The 23095-nt window shown below is 38.9% G+C and overlaps 1 protein-coding gene across 1 annotated transcript in view; it reads left to right on the top strand.

Moving 5' to 3' along the window:
• The window catches only part of LOC122805873 (bone morphogenetic protein 6-like), a 249173-nt gene that overhangs the window by 45762 nt on the left and 180316 nt on the right, over positions 1-23095 (top strand). The window contains exon 2 of the mRNA XM_044076121.1: positions 13607-13779. Within this exon, the coding sequence (XP_043932056.1) occupies positions 13607-13779 (173 nt within the window). The remainder of the gene's footprint in view (positions 1-13606; positions 13780-23095) is intronic.

The raw sequence follows: 23095 nt of genomic DNA, 5'->3' as shown, positions 1-23095 counted from the left end.
GCGCGCATATATGTGTGTGTTTCTATACATGCTTACGTGTGTGAAAGAGAGGTGTGTGTGCATGAGTTAGTGAGATTGATCGACCAGTGGCAGCAGCAGATAAGAGGTTTGCATACCTCTACCTCTTAGCTCAACATATCTGGATAAAGCTTGAAATACTACTTTTAAGTGAGGACCCAATTTAAAAAGTATCCTAGAGAGGAAACCTACTTTTCTTACACATAGGATAGGAATGTTTAAATGCCTTATGTGTAACTTCTGTAAACATATAGACACAGGGCAGAACTTTACCATCAGGGGGTAATGATATAAGACAAAACACAAGCTAGATTGCCAGTCCAAGTTAGTGGTATATGCAGCTATATGCCAAAATTGCCCAGCCTTCTATATAGGCAAAACAGAGAGAAGATTAAGGGAACGAGTCTATGAACACCTGTATGGTATTAGTAAATTAAAACTGGAGAATGCCTTAGCAAGACATATCAATGAATATCCACAACATTGCTTTAAATTTAGAGCAATAGATTGTATTATATCAGATGGTAGGGGTGGCCCAGAAACACTATTATTAGAAAGATTAGAACTTTTGTGGCAATTTTGCACTGATGCATATCATTACCCTGGCCCGAATGAAATGTGCTCCATTTTTTGTATTTTAAAATTGAGAAGCCTAAGCAGATAAAGTTGGTCTTTGCTCAAGTCATATATGTATATGCAGTTAAAGTATACATATGTACTTGTTTCTTACATAAATTAAAAACATGCATAAAGTGTATATGTGTTTTTATATATATATATATATATATATATATATATATATATATATATATATATATATATATATATACGCAGTGGGCGGCGCAATGGTGCAGCGGTTAACATTGTCACCTCACAGCAAGAGGTTCACCGGTTCGATTCTCGGCTGGGGTGCCTTCTGTGTGGAGTTTGCATGTTCTCCCTATGTTCGCGTGGGTTTCCTCCGGGTACTCCAGTTTCCTCCCACATTCCAAAGACATGCATCTGGAGCATTTCTCCCCAGGCCTCCGCTGAAAACAGGCTCTGTGGAACCTAGTCGGACTTTCCCGGTCAACAAATGATAAATAAATAAATAAATAAATTATGTATATAATATTTTATATTGTTATATGTGACTAATAGGAAAGAAAAAGGTTTTACATATGATGTCTTTTTAGTAAGAACTGAAGGGTTAAATGTCAGAATGAATGTTATGGGAGGGTTGTTGATTGTGTGTTTTATTGGTTTTAAGTTGATCACATGGTCAATTTAATTTGTATAGAATTAATTTTATTGTGAGTATTTGTTATCAGAAGAAGTCTTGCTACAAAGCTAGTGGTAGTGCCGAGTAGTTTTGTGCTGGGTTCGACTGTGATAGGGATATTGTTTAGGGACATTATGGAGAAGGAAGATTTGAGGTGGTTTATGTTTTTAGGAAGAAAGAGAAGCAACTTTGTTTTTTCAGGGTTAAGGATGAGGTGATTATTGGATAGCCATGTTTCTACTGCATTAAAGGATGACTGGGTAGTTGATAGAAGTTCAGATGGTGACTTGGCAATAGTTATGACTGTTGAGTCATCTGCATATTGAACAATGGTAGACTGTGGACAAGCAGAGTAGAGTAAGTTGGTGAAAATATTAAAAAGTAGTGGACTAAGAATGGACCCTTGGGGAACACCCATTCTTACTGGAAGTGGAGTAGATAAAGCTGAGTGCCATCTCACTGATTGGAGTTGGTCAGTAAGGTAGCTAGAGAACCATGCTACTGCATCAGGGGAGAAATTGAAGTATGTTAATTTGTCTAGTAGGAGACAGTGACTGATAGTGTCAAAAGACTTTGGGAGGTCAAGAAAGTTTTTGATTGTCTTTGGCTAGAGTAATAGTGTTGAGGAAGGATAGTAGAGCAGTGGTGGGTACTATGCATCATGTTGTGTAGGAGTAAGCAGTTTGTTCTGTATTAGATGTTGCATAGCTTGCTTGTGAATGTATTTTTCCAGGACTTTAGAGAGGGGAGAGGATAGCAATAGGTCGAAATTGGAGATTTCTGTGGAGTTACCTCCTTTGTGAATTGGTATAGTGTAGAATTGTTTCCTGATAGAAGGAACTTTAGATTCTGAGACATAGCAATTTATTAGGATGGATACTGGAAGAGCAGGGGTATTAGCTGCTATCTGGAGAAAGTATGAGGGGATATTGTCAGCAGATGCAGATCATGGTTTAAGTTTAGACAAAAGGGTTTTGATATAGGTTGTGGAAACAGGTTTAAGGGAGAAGATGTTATCAGAGTTAGTAGTTTAGGGGAAGTTAGGAGGACTGGAGTTTGAGAGGTTGGGATCAAATAGTTTGGGTATAGATTCTATGAAGTAAGTATTGAAGGTGTTAGCTGTCTCTACAGGTGAGCTATTAGGACATGGATTTAGGGAGGTTGGCTTGCCGGGATGTAATATTTGGTTTATAACATTCCAGAATTTTGGGGGTCAGATTTTAATATTGCTGGAGGATTGTTGTAGAAATCTTTTTTGTCTTTATTGATGAGTTTTCTTTGTCTGATTTCTAAGTTCTTTGTACCTTTGTAAGTCGGAGGAGAGTTTAGATTGTGGCCATTGTTTCCAAGCCTTATGTCTGGTTTTCATAAGGGTGTGAGTGCTTTTTGATAGCCAGGGGGATGTGTTAGTTTTTAATTTTTTGGGGATAATGAGTTTAAGATGTTGAGAAAAGTTGAGTTAAAGGATTCGACTGCTTCATCTAGTGGGAGCAGGGTAAGGAAGTTCCAATTTACTCTAGAAAGCAAGTTTTTAAATGTTTCAGGGTCAACGTTGGAAAGTTTTTGACAGGTAATATGCCTATGTGGTTTAGAGGAATGGTGAGTATATCGGAGTACTTTTATTGGTGAGTGATCACTTAGGGAGTCAGGGAGTCTTTCCAGATTATGGTATTTGCAGGGGTTTGAAACTAGTATCCAGTCTCCATGACAAAAACCAAACACAAACCAAAAACCAAACGAAAGAAAATGGAACCGACAATGGGTACTGGAGGACTGAAACCACCACAAAAATGAATTTGACCTAGGTTTCGTCTTTATTTAGACTTCTTCAGAACAAAAAACTAGTATCCAGTCTCTCAGGGAGCAAGCGGAGTGAGGGTAATTAGTATGTGTGGGTAGAGAGATAAGTTGTGTAAATCCATATACATTTATGTGCTGAGGAGAGTTTGGAGCACTGAGGGTTTGCCAGTTTATGTTTATGTCACCTAGGAGAATGGTTTTGTTAGGGATGTTTTGGGACAGATAGGAGAGAATGCTTTCCAACAGGGGAATAATGCCCCCTGGTGGAATGTAGATGGCAACTACAGTAATGGTAGTATAGTTGTTGAGCTTGAGGTTTGCTGCCAGTACTTCAGCAGGTGCAAAGGAGGGGATTGGATTGGTTGTTTAGGATGTGAAACAGTGAGGTTGTTTGAGTAAACTATGGCTACACCACCACCTTTTTTGTTATGCACTTGGTTGCATAAGGGTTTTTTTTAGTTAAATTCATCTGCTATGATGTTCTAGTCTGAATTCAAGATACCCATTTAATTCCAGTTCTATTGCAAGCAAAAATAACATTCAACTCTAAAATAATGACTGTAAAGAAAAGGGGGTTGATGCCAGTGCTGATGATGTAAGCTGACACAAGCTTACTAGGGCAAATATCTATCTCTGCTTTTAGAGCCCAGGTTACTGTTGCCTGTCAGGGTGCCATCTCATGATGAACTGCTGATACAAAGGATACTCCCCCCCACCTTAATATTAATTAAACTTTGAACAGTGTCATGAAGTTAAGTGGAAACTGTTGGCGTGTGTAGAAATAAAACATTTAGCTGCAGTACAGGGCTTCTATATTTCATGATAATTAAGCATCATGTGAAAATTTTACAGTTATTTTTTTCTATTACAAAAGAAAAGAAAAGCTGCAGAAGTGGACTCATAAACACAAGCCATCCTTAAACTCTCTTAGTGAAATTTCTTAGGGCATACATCCACCTCTCTGTTCCATGTAGAGGTTATTGCTGGCTTCTAGGTGCCAATTTGTAGTGAATCAGTGCAACAAGGTATACAAATGTGTCTTTTAAGTTAATCAGACTGGAAGTACCTATTTATATGTAACATTTAATTGTAGCACAGTGCTGCTGTATTTTACTATACGTTAAGATGGACATTGTACTGTTGCCATTTGTTTTACTATTCTACAACTGACTTACCCTTTTTTCAACAATAAAGCTTTCCCATCAAATATTCATTTACAGCTCACAGTTTGCAGAATGCAAACCCTAAATATCTGTTACAAACAGTAATTTTACTTTGTTTCCCACAGTCACTACCCAAAAAAAAAAAAACTCAGATTACCATCAATTCTGCAGTCTAGTAAATCTCAATCATTGGCACTGTTCCTCTGTCAACCAACAAAATCAACTATTACTTATGTATATCACAGTGTTTATGATGGCCTACAACACAGTACTCACTGTCCTACTTTAGTGATAACTAGACCTTAACCTGATCAGCTGGTCACTCTTAATTCTAATTAGCTGTGTATTATTTATGTTGAGTGAGAGTAACCCCAGCCTGCTCCCCTGAACAACCCGTTACCAAAAAAAAAAAAAAAAAATCCGCTTCCTCAAAACATGAACAGGAAGTCACCAACTGGATATTGTTTCTGTAACAAAATCCTAGCTAACAGCTAGGTTATATCTAACTTCTAACTATTCTGTATCCTAAAATCAAAGGCTAGGTAAGTACCTGGGAGAACAAGGAGGTATTATTCTAATATGAAATGCCATCTAATTTTAGCTAATAGCATTTGCCAAACACTAAAGATCACTGCCCCAGCAAGGTCATCTGTTCCTGTATTGTAGACATCACTTGAAAAGGAATAGTGCCATTGACTATAACCCCGTACCCATGCAGGGGCAGACAGACTGCCACTCAATAGACAGAGCAAAAAGAACAAATAAAAAAGTCCAATTGAGAACACAGTATACCACTGTAGTCTGCCTTTAAGTGCATTTAGCATTTTACCTCCCCACCATACTTACCATTCACCCCACCTTTTCTCCACCCGTCCAGCGCCCTTTCAGTGCACAGGATAAAAGGAATCATACTTAGAATCAAACTGCTTGAACAGGAATCAATATAGTTGCAATATATAGACCACAAGATACAAAAACTGAGGAGTCAAATAAATTAGATTTGTGAAAGATAACTGGTCTCAGAAAAGTCAGTTATAGTGGGAAAATGCAACTTGCCAAGATAATTCATTTATGAAGGGACTCTGGCAACACAGACAAAAGCTCACAGATGGTATAGGGCTACTTATATATATTTGATGCACTGTATACTATAGCAGATTGCATAACTGAATGCAAGGTGCAAATACCAATAAATGGAAGTGACCATTGTATTTTAGGCGTGACATTAACTACCTAATATTTGAAAAAGTCTAGATGGAGAAGATGTAAAGTATTGGACAGGTACATTAAATGGCATAAAATAATAATCTAAAAGGTAAAAAGATAAGTCAGTCGAGTCAAAAAGGAATGTCTAGAATACATGAGGTAGATGGAAATGGAATGAACAGAAACTAGCTATGAATGAAGATACAATGTTACTGTATTCAGAAAAATATAGATAAGAGGGGATAGAGAGATGAAATATCTGTGAATGATCAACAAAAGAAATAAGGTATACAAGACATTTAAAATAAGTGAAGATGCATAAACTAAACTGGCTGCAATTCCACCACCATCTTACTTACCTTCACCTAACCACAGCCCACAAAATAATCTACCAACCTGAACATTGCCCTTCCCTTTCATCCATACTGACCACGTACCAGCCCAATCGTCACCTCAGGTCAGAAAACAAAATGTTGCTGCCTATAGGGAAACCCAGACTGTCAGCTAGCCCATGCTGTCTCAAAGTTATGGAATAATCTTCCTCATTCTCTCAGATCAACCTGTAAGTCTGCTTCTTTTAAAAAAATCCCTAAAATTGCATTTAGTCTCTAACTGGCGATGCTCCTGTACCCCACAACAAATCCCAACACCTAACTTCCCACTATGAAACCTCTCTGTTTCTGTTCTCATATCTTTCCCCCTCTTTCCTCTGTACCTTCTCACACCTCCTCTCTCCAGCTTTTCATCCTGATACAGTCTGTTCACCTGCTTCACCCTGCACTCTACACCCGTCTACTTTGAATCCTGTAAACTCACATGTATATACTATTGTCTTTTTCTACTCACATATACTTCTAAGTAACTTTCTTCTTCTACTCTGACTTTCATACTTCTGTTTCCATTTATGCTCTCACTTATAAAATTTTGTCTTTTCTATGTATTATTGAAATGTCATCTCTGCCAGTTGTCTTATCCTTTCTACTGTCTGTCCGTTTGTATGTATCAACAATTGTTCTAACTAATTGTATGTAGTAATACATCTATTTTTATTCATGTATCTACAATGTTTTAATTTGTTAATTGTATGTAATAATGTGGAGCTTTTCTCCCCGGGCCCCCACTGAAAATGGGCTCCACCAGGCCCAGTGGACTTTCCCTGTCAACAAATGCAATAAATAAGTAAATAAATAAGCTGGGCCTATAGCATAGGTAACTTGAGGAGACCCATGCATGGGATAAAGCATTTAGGAGTTTTGTCTGTCCATTATTAATACAGGGGGCACTTCAGGGGTAAATGTGATGTTTCCCATCCAACGATCTAAGTTGCACTTGAATATGGACGGGGATGAACTTTGCTTTATTTGGGTGGGGAGTCAGTTTCAGAGCAGTGGTATCCACTGCAAGATATACCTGTCCCCCCAAACCATTCTGCTGATATTGCAGAAGAGATATACAGCCCCATACCAAGTATTTTGTATGCCATTTAACTTGCTAATGTGCAATAAATACATCAGTAATGAGTCAGAGGATTTCTTGTATGTCAGTAACAAGTCACCTCTTAACAGTCTGTAGGATACGGTTTGCTATCAAAATTTTGAAGGCTTGCTCCCAAAGAGCATGTTGCCAAAAGTAAGTTTTTCAAAGTTTCACAATGCCGAACGGGAATAATACGAAATCATAATAACGAAAGTAAAGCTTGATTCATTTTTATGAGTTTGGCATTGTGAATGGAGATAGTGGTACAGTGAGGATAGGAGAATTTACCCTTTTCCTCACTGCAGTGCGATCTCGGAGTTGGTATATATAATTTGCAGGGGCTGTGGGTGGCACAGAGGGGCTTGATCCCCTGCTAAAACATTAATGGACGAACAGACTTTCGAAACTGGAAGTCTGGTATGTCGAATGTTGATCGTTGTTTTTCTGATGTTCTATATTTGGGCTAGATGTTTTTTTTAACATTTAAGTTTGGTATTTTGCATAAAAAATTTTTGCCTTCCACGTTTTGATGGTAAACGGTAGGATACCGAATATAGTGAAAGGGCTTTGAATCGGTCCATGTAGGACATGTTGTTTAGGCCTTGTATCCTTTCAGTAAGGTATCTTTGTTGGCATTCCACTCGTTGCATATGCCTAGACAGATACATACCAATGGGGGCATTATATTCAATGATTGGCCTCATGAGAGCTGATTGAAATGGGACAATGACATCCCTAGATCTAGACACAATCCTTTGTTTAGAAGCTGTGCAATATAGAAGGACTTTCTTACAACAATGAGCACGTGTTGGTCAAATGTTAGGTCACTGTTCACATAACTTCCCAAATCTCAAGCAACTGGGTCGACTCTTAGGGATGTATTGTGAATGTGGTAGTTCACAGGGCTAGATGACTTTCCAAAGGATACAGTAATGCCTTTTTTGGCATTTAGTTTCAGTCCATGATTTTGGCACTGGTCACTTATTTGGGACAAGCCTTCCTGTAGGATGACTAAGTCATTTGGAGATTCAATGGCTGCTTCTAGCTTGCAGTCATCTGCAAACTTAGTCAGTTTGAGCCGTTTAGTATTGTCTTTTACTTCCGAAGAGTAGATGCTAAACAGAAGAGGCCCCAGCACAGAACCCTGGGGGGACTCCACTGGTGACTGGTCTCTTTGTAGAGGTATCTTTCCCTATTTTGATGTTCTGCATCCTATATATGAGCAATCCAGTAGGTGATATAGAGGTTTATTCCCAGTTTATTTAAGTTTTCTACTATGCCTGATTGGAGAATTGTGTTAAAAGCTTTGGCCAGGTTGAAGTATGTGGTGTGAACCATTTTGCCTTCTTCCATTGCTTTGGTATCCTTTTCAAAAAATCCACAAGATTGAGTAAGCATGACCTGCCGTTGATGAATCCAAACTGAGACAGGTCCAGTGTTTGGAGATTCCTTTTGTCCTGACTGATTAGTTCCATGATGACTCTTTCTACGGTTTTATATTTGAGGCTGCTCAGACTTACGGGTATATAATTGTCTGGGTCTGTGGAAGGTCTTCCATTATGCATGGGAATGACTGTAGCTGTTCTCCATTCACTTGGTACAAAACCTGTACAGAGGTGGAGATTGAACAGTTGTGTTAGGGGTGTGGCTAAATCGTGCTTCATGCTATTTAAGATGCATCCAGGGATATTGTCAGGACCCATTGATGCAGTATTTGCAGCTTTTCATAGCACTTTTAGGACTTGGTCATGTATGATAGCTGGAGGTGAGCCAGTTACAGGTATATCTTGAAGGACAGACAGAGGGGAGAAAGGTGTAAAGGTAGATCTAAATTTATTGGCCAGTAGGTTTGGTCTATCTTCAGCTTCATTGTAGGTAACATTGTTCAAAGTCAGCTGAGCACATTGCTGCATTGTGCTTTTTGAGATTACAAACATAACTAAAAAATGTTTTGTGATTGTCTTTGGCTTGAGTAGCTCTTTTAGCCTAAATTTTGGCTTTTGTGGATTTCATTGAGATCCTGCGTTATTTGGTTATTTCAGTGCCAAGGGCTCAAACATTATAACATTGTGGGAATTACTCTTGCTTTTACTCAAAATACCTTTCCTTTTATTATAAAGCTTGTTGACATTATAGTTCCACTATGTGGGCTTTTTCTTGGGTTTGCCTGCATCTTAAAAAAAAACCCCAGAGAAAGGAATCCTTCAGAGGTTTGTGATAGCACATTGCTTTTTTTTCTATAAATATGAGACTCACTGTATATGAAGTTACAGTAGCTAAATATGAAGATGCGTAATATAAATACAGTGAAAGACTTACAGCACTTACAAACCTCCTTGAATAAAGTAAAAGAGAGAGTGTGTTTGTAAGTAATAATGTATAAAAATGAATGTGGAGATGGTTAGAAGACTGGAGATGGTACAAAAACAACCAAGGCAAAGTACAAAATCAAAAAAGAGATGATAATAATAATAATAATAATAATAATAATAATAATAATAACAAAACAATTTGGGTTTAGAACTACATGACAGCTACATTTGAAAAGTGCATAATGATATGTAAGGATGCATCAAGTGTTCTGATGTCCATATGCAAGTTTATAATTAGGTAAATATGCTACTGTATAAACAGATTATATAAAGTAGCCTAAAGAACAAAGCAGCAGTTTTGGCTCCATAAAATGTAAACTAAAAAAAAAAAAAAAAATGAATGGACTACAGGGGGTGCAAAACGTCTGTAGAAATTAAATTGGAGGTATCTGAATTTGTGAACATGATGAAATACTTTATAGACATATTAGAGGAGAGCTAAAAACTGTATGACTGATTGATACTTGAAGTATTTGGATTTAAGAATATACAGAATAAAAATCATTTAAGGTGGAACAATATAAGATTGCAGAACACATCAAGAACACATAATTAAGATATTCTAGGAAAACCAAAATCATTAAATTTTTTTAAGAACCACGGCGAAAAAAGAGGAGCTAAAAAATTTCACTTGTTTTAAATAATGATACACGTAATAATGGGGCATACAAAATTAGCTGCAACCTGTGTAATGTTTGTATGCCTAAATGAAAAGATATATAATTGTATCCTTTGATAACACATTTATTATTTATCTATTTGCATTTCTTTTCCAGGGTGGTCCACTGGGCCAAAAGTACCCATTTTCAGTGGAGGCCCAGGGGTGGAAGTTCCACAATGAAATAACATACATACATACATTTGAATAAACATACATACATACATTTGAATAAACAAATATAAGAATAATAGATACAATTTTAAACATCATACAAAGTTTTAACAGTGTTTGAATCGATTAGATAATTTATAAACCAAGTAATAAGGTAAAGTGGCTGTGCATATATCTAACATCTGTCAGTATAAGTTTGCAAAGGTGTAGAAATAGGTGGTTGTCCAGGAAAGATGAGGGTTTTTAGAAGATAATGTAGGGGGAAGGTAGGAAAGGTGGGAGTAGTAGAAAGAGAGAAAATCAGGTTATAGGAAATGAGGAGCTAGCACTAGTAAGAGAGTTTGCTTTACACAGCGGAGGGGTCTAGAAGGTGGTAGAGTGTAAAAAGAGAGGAGAGGGCAGGGCAGCTGAATGGACTGAATATTCGTTTATGGGCAGTTGTGAGTTGAATGAAGATGATGAGAAAGTTTTATCCAGTTCAGTAGTCGAAGGGAGGTATAGAGATGAGATGGGTGTTGTCCATTAGTGACAAACTTAGCAATTTTATTATAGCATGAGCCTACTTTGGATTTAAGCCCAGCTTGTATGTTTGTAAAGAGAGGAGCATGATAGAGAAGAGACAGTAGCAGGATGGAGGAGGCAAAGGCTAGTTTTGAGGAGTAATTGAGGAATTTTTTGTGACGGTAAAGCCTTCCTAGTTTCTGGTGAGCTTTTTTAATGTTGTTGAGAATATGCATATCGAAAGTTAAGTGTTCATCTAAGGTGTAGTATGTGTGACAACCTCAATGGTAGTATTATCATTGGAGAGAATAGAGAAAGAATCTTTGTTTATAGTGAGGGTCCTCTTAGGGCTGTATAGCATAAGCTTAGTTTTCTTGGGATTTAGGGCAAGGTGGTTGTTAGCCATCCATGTTTTTGTGGAGGTGAGGACAGACTGGGTAAGTTTAAGGAGTTCAAGTGGAGAGTTGGCAGTGCAGATGACAGTAGAATTATCTGCATATTGGATGACTGTGCCTTCAGTGAGAGAAGAGTGAAAGTCATTGATGAAGATGCTGAAGAGTGTAGGCCCTCAGATGGATCCTTGGGGGACACCAGTAGTGCTGCCGAGGAAAGGAGATAAAGAATGTTACCATTTGATAGCTTGTTGCCTGTCTATGAGATAGTTAGAGAACCATTGAAGGGTAGAGGTAGAGATTCCTAAGTTGGATAGTTTTCTAAGGACAGGGTGGGAGATAGTATCAAAGGCTTTGGAAAGGTCCAGAAATAGAGAGGAGACTAGTTTCCCAGCACTGATTGACAGAGTCACAGAAGGATATTAGAGCGGTGGTGGTGCTGTGTCCAGGTCTAAATCCATGTTGGGCTGCTGACAGTAGATTATTGTCAAGTAGATAGTTAAAAAGTTGGTTGTGGATGCACTTCTCGAGTATCTTAGAGATAGTGGAGAGAATGGCAATGGGTCGAAAGTTAGAAAAGTCATTATTGTTTCCGCCTTTGTGCAGTGGGAGGATGTACGCTTTTTTCCAAATTGTAAGGACATAAGGCTCTTGAATGGACCTATTAAGTAGTACACTGACTGGGTAGGCAATGGAATGTGTGGCTTTCTGGAGGAATTTAGGGGGCAGGTTATCAGGGGCATTATTGCATGGTTTAAGTTGTAGAAGTAATTTCTTTACTGTGGCTGTAGGGATAGGAGATAGTAAGGATTTATGTGGGTGGGGAGTGGTAGAATCTGTAGTTGGGAGGTCAGAAGGGTTGGGAAGATGTTGAGGAAAGCCAGTGGTGAGATCAGCTATAACATTTATGAAATATGTGTTGAAAATTGTGGCTATTTCAATAGGGTTTTTTCTGGATTTGGACAGGGGTTATTGTTTGATCCTGGGGACAGTAGTCTGTTGATTGAGCTCCAGAAATGTTTTGCATTTTGTTTGTGCTGGTCTTGTAAGGTATGGTAGTATTTTCTTTTAACTTTAATAACTAGGTGTTTGCTTTGTCTCTGGCAGCCACGTTTTGTTTGGTTGCTCTAGTGAGCCAAGGGGCATGATTAGCTTTTACACATTTTAGCTGGGATGGTGCAAGGTTATTTAATATGTTTAGGAATGCAGAGTTGAAAAACTGTACTGCATCATTAAGGGGAAGTATTTTTAAGGGATCCCAGTTGATGCTATTTAAAGCATCATTGAAGGTTGTAGGGCAAAAATTAGATAAGTCTCTGGTGTTTCTGTAATGATGTCTGTTTAATGTAGATGTGGTGCTACATATTATAAAGGCGGGTAAGTGGTCACCGATACTGTTTGGGACAGTTCCTGTGGAGGAGATTTTACTGGGGTCACAGACCATGATCCAATCTAAGATTGTTCCACAGTTGTTTTTATTGGGTCTGGTGATATCAGTGATTAGCTGTGTGTAGTTATATAGGTTGATGTTAGAGGAAGAATGTTGCCGAGAGACATCCATCCAGTTAATATTAATATCACCAATAATTACTGTTTCTGTAGTTAAGCTGTTGGATGTCCAGGCTAGGATTTCCTCTAAAATGGGAATATTATTGCCAGGGAGAATGTACAGAATAATACAGAGGTTTTTACTTTCATTAAGTTTTAGGAAGGCTATTAGGATTTCTGCTGTTGAGAAGTTAGTAATGAGTGAGCTGTAAGAGACTATGTTGAAGGTGTTGGGGTAGAATAGTGCTACCCCTCCACCTTTTTTCTGTGGTCTATCAGTACGCAGGCATGCAAAGCCAGGGGGAAGGAATTCTGAGCTTTTTATGTATGGTTTTAGCCAGGTTTCTGTCATATTTCTCACATAATTTTGTTACTGTTTTATTTTTCTTTGCATGCTTAATGCTTTAATGATCTCAGAGGATACATTTCTATATATTAAGTATTAAAGGATGTGTACATGTGCTTGTTGAATAGTTTCATTTTTTCCTTCACTGGCATGCCTGGCTATGTAATGTAAAAGTATCCTATGAACTATTAAATGCACTTACAAATAACAATAGATGTATTTTAACTGTGTAAGATTAAGTAAGTAGTTTAATTTTTGTCTCTTTATTTTTCTGAAACTCCTCAGTCTAGTTGAATCTAAGAAATGTTATTGAATGTAATAGTTTTCTCAAGATAAGAAATTTCATTTCATCCATGTGTAATCAAAGAGAGATATATGTTCCACAGCAGTCACTAATAACCAGAACAAGAACTGAAACAAAACAGAATAGCAAGCAGCACTGTGAGAATCCACCAAACACTTTATTAACGCTACCGAGTTCACACGTTTTCGAAGACGAAAACGTGTGAACTCCATAGCGTTAATAAACTGTTTGGTGGATTCTCACAGTGCTGGCTTGCTATTCTGTTTTGTTTCACTTCTTGTTCTGGTTATCTCATCCATGTGTATTACAGTCATCACATGTAAATGAAAAAAAATATACAATACAGAAAGTAGTAACAAAAGTGTTTTAAATATGTTTCTGGTTTAGATGCAATGACAGAAGGCTGTCAGATATTGCAGACAAGCTTCTCAAGGCTCTTAACTTGGAAAGGACCCCCAAAATGAATACAGAAAAGGCAGCCCGATTAAGAGCGATGTGGAAAGTGCAGCTTAATTCTGCATCCCAGAATAGCCGTAATTCAGGAGGAGCAAGTCTAGCTGGTATGTGTTTTGCAGTACTATACAGGGTTTGTAATCAGGTAGCATATAATGACATCATTGTGTGTATAGACAGAACATGTACTCATATCTTTTGAAGTGTATCATATTAGAACAGATTTGTGTACAGTAAATTCACCACATATGCACCAGTCTTAAAATAACATAATCAAAGTGTAAACTGCACATAGGTCCATGGGTTTCAAATACATTTATAAAGTACTTAAGAGTTAACAATGCACCATTTTTGTAGTCCTTTGGCATGTTTGTTTAGTAGTTTACAGAGAAGTTCCATATATCAAGGCCTATTGTTTTCTTTAACTGTCTCTGCTTGCTTTTTTCTTTTTTTTCTGTTTAACAGATCATCTAATGTTGCTTTTTTATGTTGTCTTAATTAAGCAGTACCAGGGTATTCAGCTGCAATCACATGTGCCACTGCCTCTGTTTAAGAAAGTAGAACTGATTGTTTAAGTAAGTTGAACTGATGCGTCCTGCTGTTACCAAAGATTTGCACCAGATTTTTGAGAAAAACAAACACACACACACTATAAGATTACAAGGAACATTTCTGGAAGAGTGAATCCCTTCAGGACTGTTATGATTTCATAATGATTTGCTTTGAATCCATATAACTAGTGAAGGCCTATATTAAAATGGCTTCAGACAAAAGTATTTAAATTGTGATTGAATAGCATTTTCCTGGTGTTTTCCTCAAGGTGACCATTTTGTTACAGGACCTAAACTGGGTCACTTGAGGGCTGCCCTGAGAAGCCAGGTCTGCAATCCCATTCTCCCAGCCCCCATGGGAGTGGAGATAGGGCTGCCATTTCATCTTGCACCGGGACTGGCAGGTTGGCCTCCTGTCCTTCACCCAGCACTGTGGGGATGCCACTCTGTGAACGACACCACCCAGGAGGCAGGAGGCCACATGCCAGGAGGCTCAAAGTGATGTATTTGTCGGTGCCTGGCACCATGGGGGAGAGAGACTGAGGTGTGCTGCAAAATGCGCAGAGATGGGGGGGGGGCAGGACTATCTCCCTGCGAGTTTGAAAGCCCTGGGTGCAAGGCAAAGGGGAGAACCAGTATCAGAGAAGTCTGGATGAGGGACTGTCTGAGGCTTTGCGGCCCAGCAGAGTTCCATGAGTCTGGGAAGATCCCCTGAGAGGCTCCAAGAGAATGTGTGACACTGCATGATTTGACAGCAGTCAGGAGATATGTAATCCTGGCAAGGAGTTTTCTCTCCTGGGTAGATGTTTAAGCCTGGAGGGGGTCCGTCCCGATTGAAGTCTGGAAGGGAGAGATAGGTGGAAAGTGACTGGGACAGGACAGCTCCCATCTGGGTAGGGGGGTATGGACCATATCCCCTCTGGGAAGGAAGTCGGGAAGGGGTAGAGAGGCCGATAGTGGCAGGGCTGGGTGAGGGAGTTCAGGCAGAGCTCCCCACAATGGAAGTCCTTAAGGGAGCGACTGGCGGACAGCAGCAGGGCCTGGAGAGCTCCTACCTGGGTGAGTGGGATCAGGCAGAGCTCCCCATGATGGAAGCCCTTAAGGAAGCACCAGGGTGGATGGCGGAGGGGCCTGGAGAGCTCCTGCCAGGGCGAAGGCATCCAACTTCACCCCATAACCGATGGCATCCTTGAAAGTTCTCAAAGTCTCCAGAGCTGCTCTGGATGGGAAAGCAGGGGGACTCTGAAGCCTTCATGTGAGCGGATCTGCCCCTCGGCAGCTGAGGGGAGTTCTGGAGGGGCAGACAGGATCAGAGGGAAGCTCTGCTGAGAAGGTCCAAGGGCATGAGCGATGCAGCATGATTTGGCAGCTTGCAGGAGACAGAGGTGGCATAGTTCCCCTGACATGGGGGGCCACGGGTGGGGAAGGTCTCTTGGCCAGGTTGAAGGGGAGGCCTGTAGGGGCCGGCCCTGACAGAAGTCAGTAAGGATGTGCAGGGCAGATGGATGTGGGGCCTGGAAAGCTCCTGGCTGAGTGAGTGAGGTCAGGCAGAGAGCACCCCATGACAGAAGTCCTGGAGGGAATGACTGACAGATAGTTGCAGAGCATGAAAGGCTCCTGCCAGGCTGAAGTCATCCAACCTTACCCCATACCCACTGACATCCCAAAAAAATCGCAAAGTCCCCAGAGCTGCTCAGGATGGGAAAGCAGTGGAACTGGCTGCCCCAGGAATTCAGGTCACCATTCAGACTGAGCGGTCTAAACTGGGACATTTCTGTGACCCAAAGACAATGTTTGGGATTTCAGGACAGATACTTCCAAATTGGGACTGTCCTGGAAAAGCTGGGACTGTTGGTCACCTTGGTTTTCCTTCAAGAAGATGCCAGATAAGCAGTCAATACTTTTTGTTATTTTATTTAATTTTTTTGCATACAGTAGTCATATAGACAGTTTCTAACATTGAATAGTCAATGACACTTCACCTAATTTAGCTACTAACCTGTTTAATGGAGAGGTATACAGATAATGGCTTGTGTGTACGTTTTTCTCACCCTTTATTTACACAAACATTGTAGTGGCATGCTAAATCCAACAGCACCAGGTGCTCCTAAGGCTTAATGCTATAAACTTCTTTCCCAATTGGCAGGAATTGTTTTCACATTCACAGTAATAACTAGAAAGTGGTTGACCTATATGTACTGTGCCATGTTACTTTGTAGATATATTGTTCATAATGCTGACATATGGATTCATGTAATCTACACATTTTACAGTCCTGGCTGAGGAAATCAAGTCCAAAACCAGGAACCCATACAAATTTTTAAGAGATACTTGAAATCACAGTATGCTTGAAAAGTTTGTACCTAGTATTATGATTTACAGATACAGACCTCATTTTCTTACACTACCTGCTACTATATTGCACAGTAGTGCTAGAAATTATTACTTTTTAAAAAATGATTCATATGTGACACCACAGCTGTTATTTTAAGTAAATGTTTTAACAGGGAACTTCAATATGATATCTGTAGTTAGATGTGAACAGCTGAAAGAGGAGTTAGTTGTTTTGTAATTAAATGGCAGGGGAACAGATAGCATCTATGACCTTGGAGGATATGCCGGCTTTCTTACAACTGTTTATAATTTGATGACACAGAGAATGAAACTACAAGTCTTTACTTACTCTAGTGTTTAGGCTTAGATATGCACAGAAAACCAGAGTTTTGAACTACACAGACCTGTGCCTAACTGTAGATTGAAAATGTTGTGGTTATTAATTTAAGTTTTCTGCTGACTGTGATACATCATGTGGGAAAGGAGACAGTTTGAGATGATGTAATACAATCACATAACCTGTCAATTTCTATAAAGGAAAATTAGAAAACTCACAGAACACACACATGCTGCAGGGCATGAACTGAAGAAGGACACAGCACTTTACAGTGATCTCAGGTAATCCACACATAGGTAACCATAGGCTTCCTGCATATAAAAGTAATGAAACTGTTTCCACCCTTTATTTATGTCTGAAAGAAGTAGCAGTGAAGTGCAAAATTCATAGTTTTCTATTAAATTGTGTATGTGTGGCCCTACAAATAAGTGCCAGAAGCCAAAACAAGGAAACCTTACTAAACAAAATAACTAAAGAAAAATACAAACTGGGATTTTTATTCCATCCACACATCTAAATCAACATTCCTATATCAGAATTCTATGTAATTGTTATCATCATGCAGATGAAGCATATCACATTTTTAATATATCAGAAACATTTTGAATATAAATAGTTGCACAAAATGTTTTCCTTTACATATACCACAGTTTGACAGAATCATTCTCAAGGGTTGTATATCAGGCTTTTAAACCCTATTCACAATACTACTGTCTGCTGATCAGTTACCATCAGACACCTTTAACAATCCTATTCTGAAACATAACTGTTTTATAATAAATAGATTATGTACAAAACATGAATGACAAATGTTCTTTTGTTCCATAAACTGTCACTTGCCTGTATGGAGCAGAAAGGGCTATAGAAAGCCATGATGGCTTTTGCCTGCATTACAGAACAAGTGCCATCTTATTTATTTACCTACTTATCCTCATTGATTCATTCTGCCCTCTTCTGCCAAACCATCTCACAGTTACACACAGTATTATAAGGCCTTCTCTTCATTTCACATTCTGTCAAGTCCACCCTGCTCTTTTCTGTTCTACTGGCTATAGCAAACAGTAACATTTTACAGTCAGGTCTTCTCTCAGTTCCACTTCCTCATGTTTTCAAACTGATATGTTATCTTTTCATGGACAGAAAAAATACTAGTAGATCAGAAATACACCTGAGTACCCTGACAATTAAAATTACATATCCAGTTCTTATAGATGCAATTGCTTAAAAACACACAGCTAGAAAGTGGGGTACTGTACACATTATTTATTTTTTATTGGTGAATGGATTAGTCCCTTTAGGCATAAGTTTATTTTCACGAGAGATCAAAGTGGTGTTCCTTCTACCTTGGAACGTAGGGAAATTCTCTTTGGTTGCAATAAACTAAATAAACACCTACCCAGTTTGTGGGACTTTTTTTTACTTTATGTAGTTTGTTAACCAAGTAAATCCAGTGGGTACAAGGGCCTCCTTTCAGGGGCCTCTTTGGAGCACTGGCTAGCTGAGTGATTTGCTCTGATTCACACAGTAGGCAAATGAAGGCTGAGGGAGTCAAAACCCAAAACTACAAGAAGAAGCTCATTAGCAGCTCACTGCCTTAATCCTCTGTACTAAACCTCTCAGATATTTCAGATCCATCTGAAGTGTCATTGACGTGGACAGATAGGACCTTGGTTTAATGCCTCGTCTGAAGGATGGCACCACAGGAGTGCAGCATCCCTTCCTTCTTTATGCTTCACTTCAGTGTTAGTATTGGAAAATTAATTCAAGCACATGGTGTGCGAATAGAACCCATAGCCCTCTGATCTGATCATATAAAAAGCGAATAGGCTGCAGACTAAGAAATATAGTGCCAAAGAAGTGGTATTTAATGACATGAGGAAACTGCAACTATCAATTAGATCAATGTTTATGTAGGCCCAGGAAGATATTGTAGCTAACTAAACTTTTCACCAACCCCCACATATAATCTCAGGGATATCTCTCAGTGTCAACCCACCGTACTAAAGCCAAAAACTAAACTTCATTGCATTGACCATGCATTCTCCATCCTAGTACCTAAATTATGGGACTCCATTCCATTCTCAGTCAGAGACATCCAGACAACAGCAAAAGGTACAATTCTTCATCCAAACAAAGTGCAGCTGCACTCACATAGGTCACTGTACATAACCCTGAAGTTTTCTCATACCCGTTTATCCCTATTTTATCCTTTCTTATCTCATTTTGTCATCCCCTCACTTACTGCCTGTCAGTCATCCTACCTCCCTCTTCTCTTTGCATCGCACACAATTCTCTTTTCTACTCCTTTTTCCTCTGCATGCATCTCTCTCCATTTCTCTGTCTTCTCCCCATGATATCATTTCCTGCAACTATTCTCATTTGCCTCTTCTACTGCCTTCATACCGCTTTATATAATGATATACTGCTAAATCTGAGGCAAAAGCCATCTCCGTTATTATGGCTACATCTTATCCATAACGCTCTGCTAAGTGTAATTCCATTTTCCATCCATGTTTTGACTTTGTAAGCTGCTTCTTGAACTAAATGTTGCAGCATATTTTTGCATCTGTAAATCTGTATATGTTTTATAGTGTATCTTTGTATTTGTAAATATGTTTTGCTCATTTCTTATGTGATCCTATTCACTTGCACTGTGTCTGCAAATGTTCCACTGAGATGGGTGCACTACCCCAGGAAACAAATATAAATAAATAAAATAAAACAATGGGAAATGCATTGCCTTCAGCTGCAGTAGCTTGACACGGGCAAGAATGGGGGCATCCTTACTTACTTATGGGTGTTTATACTATATCCTTGCCGAAAAAATGTATGTCAAAGCCATACTGTGTCAAAGGAAAGATAAATTAGGGCTGCACATTTTAATAAATCAAGACTTTTTTAATATATAAGTAAATCAGGACTTTTCTTAGTATTTAGTTTTTTGTTTAGTAGTAATTTGCTAATCTGATTAATGGAATTTTCCTGAGAAATATCTTCACCATGGCCAGAAGCAAGTTATAACATATATAAGCAAAGCAAAACACAAGAACTCACAAAATGATAGGGTAAAGAGGTGGTAGGATACAACTGGATGCTAGTCCTGTATGGTACAGTTAAATTCAGATTTTCCTTTTGTCTGTATCAAACTTTAAAAGAACCTTGACATCTTAAAATGAAATTCACATTTACATTTTTTAGTCAGTGATTGATCATTTAAACCCTCAGATTTTATTTAAATGTCTTATGCTACGTGAAAGCGTATTTTATAGTCTACAGCCTGACTGTGTAGTATAGCTATTCCTGTCGACTGCGTTATTTAGCTCTATTTTAAATTTAATATTGCCTTGTCTCAGTGTAATTGAGTGTGTGGGTAGACGACTACTCATCATGGCTGTTAGGCCATCATCTTTGAAAGCTTTAAAAGCATTACATAATTTACCTGTTATGAACCTATAATTGACATCTGGTAAGCTTATTGCCAACAATGATCATCATCACCATCATTAACCCCATTTGGTTTCATTATTTTCATGGGCGGCCACGGTGGTGCAGCAGTTAGCATTGCTGCCTCACAGCAAGAGGTTCTCCGGTTCGATTCTCGGCTGGGGTGCCTTCTGTGCGGAGTCTGCATGTCCTCCCTGTGGTCATGTGGGTTTTCTCCAGGTGCTCCGGTTTCCTCCCACATCCCAAAGACATGCAGTAGGTGAACGGGACTCTCTAAATTGGCCCTAGGTGTGAGTGTGTGTGATTGTGTGCCTTCTGTGGAAGGTTGGGCGCCGGGCTGGCAACTCGACACCATAAAACTCCACTGCCAATCATGATTGGACAGATGATCCACTGTGGCGACCCCTAACCGGGAAAAGCTAAAAGAAGAAGAAGGTTTCATTATTTTCATGGGGTTGGGGTGTTGTGCCAACAGTTGCCACCACTTCTGGTTCAGAACCACTCTCCCATCATCTTTGATAGTTATGTCTAACTGTTGCAGTTCTTTTCTCATACACTCTATCCATATCTTGGCCGGATACCCTGTCTCCCCTTACCTTCTTTCTGTCACTACTACATCTGCTTTTCAAATTACCTTCTGCTGTCCTGTACTTGTGACCAGACCTCAGTAATCTCTTTCTGATTTACCTGATCAACCATTGTCAACAGTCTCAAATGAAAATCTTTATCCATTAAAGCCTGGGTTCTTTTAGTGAATTTCCTTTGCACGGATCCATATAGATTAACTTCATATCTTGTATGCATGCAAAAAACTTCGATTATGTTACAGTATAGGCCTTATTACTGCTTTGTATGGTCTTGACAGAACTGTCTCATCTCAACTATTTAAAGTCTTAAAATGTAGGCAAGAGATTGTAGGAATCGACATTCTTTTATTGCAAACTAAAACTAAAACCCAATCGCTATTAGAAGACAAACTTACTCCAGAATTCCTAAAGCTCTCAATATCTGTTGTAGCATAACAACATTAATCAATCAGTCTATTAAGGAAATATACAGCTGTCTGGAAAAGGATGCTCATTGTACCCCTACATAAAAGGAATTAATTACGGGCAACAAACAACTATAGACCTATTGCCTCATTGTCCCTATTTATCAAAAATACCTGAGAAATATATGCATTTATAACGTTTGCAGTGCTGAAACAAAACCAACTCATTTCTGAGGCACATCATGACCACAGACCAGCATATATAACGGAGACAGCCTTGATGGTTGCCTCAGATGAACAGCAATAAGGTTGGCGGGGTATTCTTTTTAAACTTATCTAAAGCTTTTGGTATGGTTTCACAGTACTAAATATAGCCTTAGTAAATATTTTGTCACTGAATGGTGCTAGGTGGTTCATTACTTACTTAGAAGATAGGCAGATATACAGTAATGCAGTCCCCCTTCTGCTTGCAGTGATGTAAGGGGGCATTCAAGGATCAGTGTGAGGACCTCTCTTACTCTCAGACTGTATCGATGACAGGGAATGCCTGTATGGAATTACCAAATCACTGTAATATGCAAATGATACAACCATCATCCTTACTGATATGACTTTATCTGTAGTTAATTCTAAGCTACAACACGACTTCAACTCTTTGCACACATAGCTTTCAGATGTAGAACTGTCTTAATGCTGTAAAGACAAAGGCTGTGTTGTTTGCTAACCATGTGATGTGGTAGATGACCCATCACCTAATAACACCTCAGCTGATACCATTAATATATTCTCTTTCAGTAGTTCAAGTAGACTCCTCAAAATTGTGAGGAATTATTATTTGATAACTGGTTCACGTTTCACATCCTTGTAAATTTAGTTTTGAAGAAAACCAACAAAAAGACTAAGGTGTCTTTGCAGACCTTTTTCTTCAATGCAGGACAAATAATTGCAACAGTGTGCTACTTTCCTTGCAATGCTCACCATACTTATCCATTAACTACAGTCACCAATAATGCACAAGCTTGCATTATGACACACTACTTGTTCTAGATTTCCTGCAGACCATCTTGGAAAAATACACCATTCACTTTCACAATATTGCCTAAACTGGCTTAAATTTGAGCATCAGCTGTCCTCTATACAGCTATATAAAAAAAAAATATATATATATATATATATATATATATATATATATATATATATATATATATATAAAGCTGGGGTGGTGCAGAGGTAGCATTGTTGTTCGATTCTCGGCTGGAGTGCCTTCTGTGTGGAGTCTGCATGTCCTCCCCATGGGTGAGTGGCGTTTGAAAGACATGCGTGAATGGGCGTACCTTCGCTGAAGGTTGGGCGTCGGGCTGGCAACTTGGCACAAAAAATATATACTGCCAATAATTAGCGGACCGGAGTTCCACTGTGGTGACCCCTAACCGGGAAAAGCCGAAAAGACAAACAACATATATATGGTTTACCTTCACTTTATCGAACATGGTTTGTGCGAACAGGCATTTCCGCAAATTGAGTGAGCAAATCACAGAAAGCCTCAGAGTACAAATGTCGAAACTGGTTTTGCTGAAAACCATTTTTGAAATTTGTCCATGTGTTTGAATGGCTAAATGCATTTGCATTGTAGCCATTTGAACATATGGTAGTCACCATTGTGAGTTTTGTGTGGGTGTCGCACAAACCATGTTCGATGAAATGAAGCTAAACCATATATATATATATATATATATATATATATATATATATACATATATATTATA

Source organism: Protopterus annectens, chromosome 7.part0 (genome assembly GCF_019279795.1).
Source record: "Protopterus annectens isolate FY-2018-M chromosome 7.part0, PAN1.0, whole genome shotgun sequence".
Taxonomy (NCBI): Eukaryota; Metazoa; Chordata; order Ceratodontiformes; family Protopteridae; genus Protopterus; species Protopterus annectens.
This window is presented reverse-complemented; position numbering and strand designations above follow the sequence as displayed.